At 49.3% G+C, this 8,968-nt stretch overlaps 1 protein-coding gene across 1 annotated transcript in view; it reads left to right on the top strand.

Annotated features, from left to right (window-relative positions):
• Nucleotides 1–8,968, top strand: part of HOMER3 (homer homolog 3 (Drosophila)) — a 24,615-nt gene that overhangs the window by 7,316 nt on the left and 8,331 nt on the right. The window contains exons 2-4 of the mRNA XM_009331569.1: nucleotides 4,194–4,350; nucleotides 5,262–5,393; nucleotides 5,832–5,939. Coding sequence (XP_009329844.1) covers nucleotides 4,194–4,350; nucleotides 5,262–5,393; nucleotides 5,832–5,939 — 397 coding nt within the window. The remainder of the gene's footprint in view (nucleotides 1–4,193; nucleotides 4,351–5,261; nucleotides 5,394–5,831; nucleotides 5,940–8,968) is intronic.

The raw sequence follows: 8,968 nt of genomic DNA, 5'->3' as shown, positions 1-8,968 counted from the left end.
AGAGGTGTTTTCCATTTAATAAACCACTTATGGCTTCTTAGAGATGTGCCCCAAGACTTGCAGACTTCCTTGCTTTTCTTCCCTCTCGGTGTGCATTTCTGCCTACTCTTTCTGTCTGTTTTCTATTGTGCTCCACCACTTCGACTCTAGGAGAGCTTTTGTTTTGTAGCGTTTGCCTTAACCTTGTCAAGACAAGTAAGTGAGTTCTGAAAGGCAGGTTTCCAGGCTAGCCAGCATCCTCGACAATGAAATTCTTGTACTAGCTGGATACAATTTGTATAATTTGATGGATTTAAAACAAACAAACAAAAGACTTTTTTTTTCCCCTGCACAAGCACTGCAAAAGGAGCATGAACGTCTCTGTGCTGTTCCCAAGCAGAGCATAAAGCTCTTCTTGAGCATTACCTACAGAGCTTAAGCAACTGCTTCCTAGAAAGCACCGTCCCCGTGCCAGGCTGGCACTATACTCAGGTAGTTGTGGCAATAACGTGCTGGCCTCATAAAGCAATCTCCAGTCGCCATTATTAGGGAGGTGCAAGTTGGCGGCAACTGTTCTCATTTGCAGTGAGGAAAGGGGAGACGTGAAAGATAATTTCAGGAGATTCTGCATAGTTTGCTTCCCTCGGAGGGAGACGGGTGCAGGAGTTCCCTCCTTGGCACCAGGCAGGCAGGTGAAGTTGCCGACATGCCCTGCCGCTGTTGCTGCCAGTTTGCTATCTGTTGGAAGCAAAGCACATCTGGTGTAACTGGCAGCAGGCCTGTTTGGAGAGGTGGCGAGACTTGCACATTTGTAACTGGGAAGGATAGACTTCTCGCAGACAGCATGAAGTTTTGTTGCTCCAGGGAAGACCATAAGGCACGAACAAATGTATGAGTGTCGAGACAGCAGTGATTATGTGAAGGCACAAAAAGTAGAGCGCCCTTCCCCATCAACACCATCAGCGGTGCATATTTCAGTGTACCCGAGACCAGGAAAAGAGCATGCATGCCCAGGGGCTGTGTGTTGGGCGAGGGAGCGGCCAAGTCAGCCTCATTTGACTGGAAAAAGCATAAGCTAACCCCCGTGAAGATGGGCTTTTCTTCTGTCTGACAGGCCTTCCAGTGGCATTTTATTTTCTAGTCCTGGTGCTCAGAAGGAAAGTAATGCTGACTTTTGTGGTTAGTGACACTGTAATTACAGGACAGTGACATCTGAGTGGCCTCCTGAGCCTCTCCTGTCTTGGAGTGATCAGTAGGAAGGCAATGGGGTTTTCCAGGTATTAAGAGACTCTTAGCTGACCTGCTTGGAGGCAGACCTAGCAGAGAGTGTAAGGGGAGATCTGGGCTCTCTACCCCTTCTACAGGCATCCTTCACCATGCAAATTCACTTTCCTACCCTTTTGCTCCCTTTTTGAGATATGCGGTCTCCGCTGATATGGGGGAGAGCAGGGTGGGGACCGTTTACTGGAGAGGCTAATTTACAAAGCAAATGAATAGCACTGCTCTCTTGCGTGTCATGGGGAGACAGCACAGGGCTGCCGCAGGGGCTCCTCACTGCTGGGGTCTGGGATCGTGCCTGGCCCTGTGGGGCACAGGGCAGGGAGTGCACATGGTGGGTGCTGTACCCAGGTGCTGCTGCAGCCCCGTCCCCGCGGACAGAGAAGGGTTATCTCCGGGATTGTCAGAGAGCTCCATCAGGGTGCATGGCAGAGAGCTGTTTGAAACATCACTTGGTCCGAAACCTGCTGCAGTCAGCAGGATGGTTTCCATTGACTCTGGGTGCAGACCTCACTGATGAATAGTGAGCACAGGAATAGCTGCCGTGCGTGTGAGGGGTGATCTCTGAGGAGGGTTTTCCGTCATGCAGCCAGCATCACGTGTGTGTGACTGGGAACACTAGAGCCTCTCAGGCTCCTCTGTGGCCCTCTCCCAACAGCCAGCGCCTGCTGCCAAAGAGATTTACTCCAGTTACACAGCTCGCCCAATTATCTCCCATGACAGGGAAGAAAACTTGTTCGGTGATGAGAAATCATTACATATTACAAGCTTTGTGAGTTTGGGACAAACGAAGCCCCTAAACGCTGCCTGGTTGAACACTCTGTCTGTGCTCTGTGTGATAAATAACAGCTGACTTTTCCATCGCTAGGAAATGAATCACTGTGGAGGCAAAACCAAAAAGGAGCCTCAGTCCAGCTAGGAGACCTGAGAAGGAAGCTGTTGGAAGAGAGACGCATACTAACTCCACTGGCCTGTAGTCTGTCTTACCCTTACTAACAAATGTCAACAACTAGGTAATGTCCTTCCTCTGTTCTTTGTGACACTAGCCCAGGACTTGGGGGTTAGGGTGCAGAAACATTAGTTTCTCCCTACTCTGTAGGTACTGTGTTTCAAAGGATAAGTCGTGATCCATGTAAGATTTAGTATCTGTTAGTGGAGCCTGGAAAATTTGAATCTCTTTCCAAAAACAGACCATAAATGAATAAAGCCAGCCAGAGAGGATGCTGAGAAGGGGCTGGTTTAGACCCTTGTGCAGTCTGCCTCTGAACAAGAGATTTGAGTCAGGGCTGTAACCTGGGAACAGGCTTGAAACTGGGAGGTAGCAGGGAGCATTTTATTTCCTTCCTAAGTTTTGGTGATGGGTTCAGAAAGCACCAGGTACAGTTGTCTTTGGATTGATGGGAAGGTCTGCTCATTGCAGCTGTGAGGACTTGGAATGGGGAGGAAATAAAAATGTATGGATTTTGGGAGCTCGCACGTAGCAGGATTGTGACTATGCCTTGTTTGCAGCTGTCATGGGGGTGTGGGATGTTTCCGATCGCATCGGATTTCACTAGGTTTGGGTAAGGAGTGTGGCAATGGCCAGTGCCTTGGGTTTTAACCAAAGGCAAACGAAGAGCCCAAGACCTGATGCACCTGGACTGTTGTGTCATGGAAACATTCCTTCCTGCCTCCTGAAACGCTCAAGTTACATCCTGATGCCTGAGATTCAGCTCCTTATTTCAGCTCAGATATTACTGATTACAAAATCTGGGCAGTGCTTGGTTCAGTGCTTTCTTGCAGCAGCTGCACATTGTGTGGTGAAGTGTTTCCTTTAATTCATTGTTAAGTGACTTGCTTTTAATCCTGGGATGTGACCTCTCACTGCAGGATGCGCTTCCCAAGCGTGAGTCAAGGGAGGAAGAGCTGTGCTGAGGGGAAGGCGCGTTTTGTGCTCACATCCCAAACACATCCTCCATCCATCCATTTCCCTAGAGCTCCAGCTTGGAGATATCCTATGAAGTACAAATAATACAGCAACTGGGAAAATCATACACCTGGTGAAGTTGCCATGAACTGACCACTAAGGTGCTGAGGGATGGTGAAAGAAAGCTTCAAGTCAGGCTAATAATAATACAACCCCTAACTATTAGCATAACTCTGCCACACTGGCTGTGTGTAGGGCCAAACATGAGATTGTGATGTCCTATTTGCGCTTCTGCTTGCAAGTTTCATGCCCATCCTTGGGTGGACGTGCGTTATAAGATCTACTAACCTGAGGGCATAGTTTGTTATTGCTGGAATGGCCAGGCTGTGATCTTCGGAAATGTCTGAAGACTGCAGAGGAGGACAGAGAAGCTCTAGAGGAAGGTAAAAACCTGTACCTGTAGTTAAACACCCTTGGTAGCTTTGTTATTGTGCCAAGGGTATTTTCATAGACCAAGGTCACTAGTGTGCAGTGAAAGCTGCTGTCGTCATGCTGCCTGGATGGTGGGCAAATAGGAGGCATAAACAGCCGTGGGCTTTTACTTTGCAGGGGCATCAGCCAGTGGTCCCCCAGCTTCTAAAATGGGCTTTAGAAGAGTGCCAAGGATGAGGAGGGCTCCTGTGAGAGCGCAGAGAAGTCCAGAGGTCTTGGAAAAGCAACTCATAGGAATGATGGAGAACTTGGGTCGTGACTCCCCTAACAAGAAGGGACACTAGATGATACCAGCCCAGACAGTGGGGAGCTGCTACTCCCTGGACAGAGGCTCGGTGAAGGGCTTCTGTTTGAGAGATGCTGCATCCTTGGGGGCTGCAGTGCTTAGCAGCTACTATCTCAGGTCCCCGGAGAAGAGGTGAATAGCAGAAGTGCTGCTGGCGGTGCATAATGCAACACAAGCACCAGGAAGTCGATGCACTTCCCCCCTTGCTCAGCTTCCCCTCTGCCCTGACAGCTCTGTTCATTTCTCTTGCAGGGAGCAGCCAATCTTCAGCACCAGGGCCCATGTTTTCCAGATCGACCCTGCCACCAAACGGAACTGGATCCCTGCCAGCAAGCACGCTTTGACTGTCTCCTATTTCTACGATGCCACACGCAATGTGTACCGGATCATCAGCGTGGGGGGCACCAAGGTAGGGGGCATTTGCTGACAGCACGACACAGCTTGACAGCAGGTTTTTCTCTAGCCAAAGTCTGTTCTGGTGTTGATGCTTTTGGTGTCAAGTTGATTGGTTCTCAGCATGGGCACTCTAGCATCTTCACTGCGGGGAATGGAAGGTAAAACACTGCCTCCATGATCAAGCGTGTTTAGTGTTAGACACTAGAATCCCTGCTGATGAAAAATGTGCCCTAGGGTCCGATGTTGTCCCTCCCTGCCCCACTCTTTTCACCCCCCTTGCATGCAAAACACAAGCTTTTTCTGAGATCCTTTATCCTGTGCTAAAACCAACCCCTGTAGATATAATGAAATGACAGGCAGAGGTTGAGGGAGTCTCAGAAGTAGTCTGTTCAGTCACTTCCACAAAACACGATTAACTCTCCCTGAACTGTTCTTGATAGGGTTTTTCCTGACTTGTTCTTGAAGATCTCCAATGGCAGAGATTCGGCAGGCTTCCCAGGCAATTTATTTTGTTGCTACCCTAACCAGCAGAGAGTGTTTTGTAATAGCTAGTCCTGACTGCTGTTTAAGCCTATTTTTTTTTTCTTACTTGCCATGAAAATGGAGAACATCAGAAAGTTGTTAAGTCCCCAGAGACACGCTGTCTCTTATCTTCTTTCCCAGCAATGGAGGAAGCTGATGGTACTGAGGCTTTTTTTTTTCTTTTTCGGTAGACAAGATATTGAGATTTGCTCGTGTCACGTAGCCAGACTAGAAAGACTTTTGATCACCAAAAGCCTGAACTTTTGTCTTATGGATTAAAAGCCAGAGCTTTCTACCCCTAGTTCCTAGAGTACACAGGGATTATAGTGATCAATCCCACACCACCACCCCAGGGCAGCAGACTGGAGTTTCTCTGACTCTCATTGTTGCCTCTCTCTGCAGGCAATCATCAACAGCACTATTACCCCCAACATGACCTTCACAAAGACGTCCCAGAAATTTGGACAATGGGCAGACAGCCGAGCCAACACAGTGTATGGGTTGGGCTTTGCTTCGGAGCAACATCTCTCCCAGGTAATGCTGCAGGTGCTGGCAGAAACCTGATGCTAGCAGGGGGAACGTCCCTGAAACCCTGAAGGGGAGATCAGCCTCTGGAGAAAAGACTTTAGGAACCTGATGTAGTGCTGTTCCCACTGTGCTAAAATCTAATGCAAGTTGCAAAGATGCTAGGAGGAGCTTTAAAGTAATATTTGCAGAGTGTTTTGAGCATCACAAATTGAATTAGGACTTCAGGCTCAATTTCTGTCATTGCTATTTAGCTAACCCCACAGCCCTGAGTGCCAGGGGTGGGCAGGGGCAGGAAGGGGCTATTCCCTGAATTTTATTGTTAGTTGAAGACAAATTAAAAAGCATGTTGAATGAAGTTGCAAAGGGAGGAGTAACCCAGGCATCAATTCTAGTTCGTTCCGCATTTCGGCGTAGCACTGGAGTGACTTTTCCGCTCCCCTCTAGTTTGCAGAGAAGTTCCAGGAAGTGAAAGAAGCAGCCCGTTTGGCGAGGGAGAAGTCCCAGGATAAAACAGAGCTGACCAATCCTGCCCTGAATATCACATCTCACCAGGTAATGCTTGGAAGGAGGCATGAGTAAAGCTCACTGCAGAGCGATGACAGCTAGGGAACGTGGCCACTGTGCTGATCTCCTCTAGTGACTTCTTGCTTTCATCCCTTTCTCTCCGAGAGCTTTCTTGCCAGACACTGAGGTTGGAGCTTCACATTTTGATGACACCTGTGGCCCCGAGGTCACTCTGCTGAAACACATAAAGTAGATTAACTAATTAGTGTGGAGCTCCTGGGAAGGTTCACACTCCTCCCTCTTTGCCAGTTAAACTATCAAAACCATTTGAAGTCTTATAAAGCCATGCTGGAGGTGTGGGTTTTATTGGTTTGGTGTTTTTTGTTGTGTTTCTTTTTTTCTTTAAGAGCTGGTGGCTCTCCCTGGGCTCAGTATGACAATAACAGGCAAGTAGCATGCAGGAGTGCATGTTGCCTGGTTGAAGATCATAGGAAGAAAGACACGTGGCATTTCCAACCATTTTTCTTCCTCTTCTGGGGCTGCAGGGGGTTCTTCTCCAAGTGTCTCTGATAGGTGATGGTGCTGTCCATGGGGGTCCATGGAAAGACAAAGTGACTTGTTAGACCTGGTGACTGAGGAGTGCTGGCCGGACTTCTTCTGTTTCTGTCGTATTTCCACCATGGAAGAGAAGCTGTGCTGTGAGAGTAGAAATCACTCCCCCCGCCTTGGGAACTCTCCCCTAAGGTAGAACTGCACCCATGACAGCCAGTCATTCAATTTTCTTTCCCCCAGGAGACCAAGCCAGAAAGCTTAAGCCCATCATAGATCATTCTCGCATGTGTTGCATTTGCAATTGTTACCTTTCTCCCTGTATAGCTAAACCAACTCCGGCAGCAGTGCGATGGACGGGAGGGGATAAGCTGTGGAGAACTCTATGCTGCTTCTTCCCATGATGAAGCAGTTCAGTGCTGATGGTGAAGTTGCCCTCCCAAATAGTTCACTCCAGAGGTGACTCTGCATTTCCCAGAGCTCCTGGCAGTGGGAGAGGAGCTGTAGGATGGAGGACATTGCGTTCTCTGGGCTGAGTACAGATGGAGTGGCAGCAGAGGAGGAGGAGGGAGTGTGAACAGTACCTTGGCCTGCAGGAAAAAGAGGAGGAGGTGGAGGCGGTGGCTCTGCAGAGACTGGAAATGTCATGTGGGGTGCAAAAATGGGGAAAATCTGCCTAGCTTTTCGCTCCTGCTAACTCTTAAGCCCCATCCTAATGGGTGGGAAATGAAGAAGGGAGTAGAGTAGGGCATTCATAGCAGAACCAAAGTTTTAGGTAAAAGGCTCTGGTCAGTAGTAATTGCCCAAGATAGAGATTTATGGCCAGCTGTAGCTTCCATCTCCTAGCTCCCCTGGCCAGGAGATGGAGGCTGGGAGTAGCGATACTCCCTCTTATCCTGTTTACACCAGGCAGAACTCATCAGGTGCCACAAAAGGACACGTTCATCTCCCCTATGCTGTGATGGCAACTTGCAACAGAAGGAATGAGGAGGTCAGAAGGTGAAGGTTAAACACAGATCAGGGAAATGGCCTAAGGCTCTGTTCGTTCTTCTTACCTGACTCAGGAGCGCTAAAACTGCCACAGTGGGAACCCATGCTCACTCTTCCCATTCAGCCTGCCTGTCTCTCGGTGGGAGAGCTCAGACACAAGTATGCACGGCCCCTGCCTGCAGCCAGCATGCTGACACAGTGACGCATGCAGTGTCCCCTGCCACGTGGGCATGCAGGTCTTGTCCTGCCTTCCCCAGCCTGTACGTGCATCAGCCCATCATCCCTTCTCCCACTGCTGATTCACAGTCTCTACATTAGTAGAGCTTCAAACATGAGCTTCATCCTTGAATAATTGATTGTGTTTCTGTTTGCAAGTGAGCAGAGAGCAGATCTGTCTCCTGAAATTTAAATCAGGGCTCCCTCATTTTCTGCATCTGCACTAGTTTACTTAGGCCTCAGCTTTTCAGAGCTGGGGAAATCCCAGGATAGCAGCTCTCTTCTGTCCTCTAGTACCTTTTAGGCCAATCCCCATCCCATTTAGCGTCCCCATCACAGAGTATAATGTAAGCAACAAAACAGTGTGGAGCATCTTCAACTGTTACCAGTTTCAGTTGGACTCACAGGGGCTCAACACACCAGAACAGGAAACTTCTGCCCCTTCCCTGCCTCAGTTTCCCCACCTTGCGGTAAAGGTGATGCAGGGTTGTGTTTTGCAGGTCTCGCTTCTCAATCACTCTCTGGAAGGCTTCATGAAGCTGGTGTTCAATACATCTCATGGCCCTGTCTGGCTCTATTTATAGATGTCAGCCGACTCCGAAGGCAGGTGGCTGTCCTTACCACAGGCATTTGAGGGCTACCTATCAACTCCAGCAGGCTCACCAGCCACCTGGTCTCACAGCCCCCAGCTTAGGATCCCAGAGACTCATTGCCCAGAGAGTCTTTTTATAGCTGTTTGCCCTGTCAGTGCCAAGCTTCTTCCCTGCTGTGAGAGGAGACCGTGCAGACAGGGTCTTCTGGAGGGGCCGGAGGATGTAAAGTCTGCTTTGGCTTCTGCATATTCATTTCTGCTCCACTGTCAGTTCCCTCCAGCCTGGGAGGATGAATTGTTTGTCTCTGCTAGCTCTGATGTATGCAGGAATATGGAGCCATGGAGAAGGGTATACTTTGGTGCAGGGGCTGAGTTTCTTCTCCCACACCTTTGGAAAGTGGGTGCCTGTCATGGTTTAATCCCAGCCAGCAACTAAGCACCACACAGCTGCTCGCTCACTCCCCCCCAGTGAGATGGGGGAGAGAATCAGAAGAGTAAAAGTGAGAAAACTCGTGGGTTGAGATAAAGACAGTTTCATAGGTAGACCAAAAGCCGTGTACGCAAGCAAAGCAAAACAAGGAATTCGTTCACTCCTCCCCGGCGGCAGGCAGGTGCAGCCATCCCCAGGACAGCAGGGCTCCGTCACGCCTAACGGTGACTTGGGAAGACAAACGCCATCGCTCCCAACGTCCCCCCCCTTCCTTCTTCTTCCCCCAGCTTTACATGCTGA

Source organism: Pygoscelis adeliae, unplaced genomic scaffold, assembly GCF_000699105.1.
Source record: "Pygoscelis adeliae isolate BGI_AS28 unplaced genomic scaffold, ASM69910v1 Scaffold419, whole genome shotgun sequence".
Classification (NCBI taxonomy): Eukaryota; Metazoa; Chordata; class Aves; order Sphenisciformes; family Spheniscidae; genus Pygoscelis; species Pygoscelis adeliae.
Note: the sequence above shows the minus strand (reverse complement) of the source record. Positions and strands in the feature narration are given on the sequence as shown.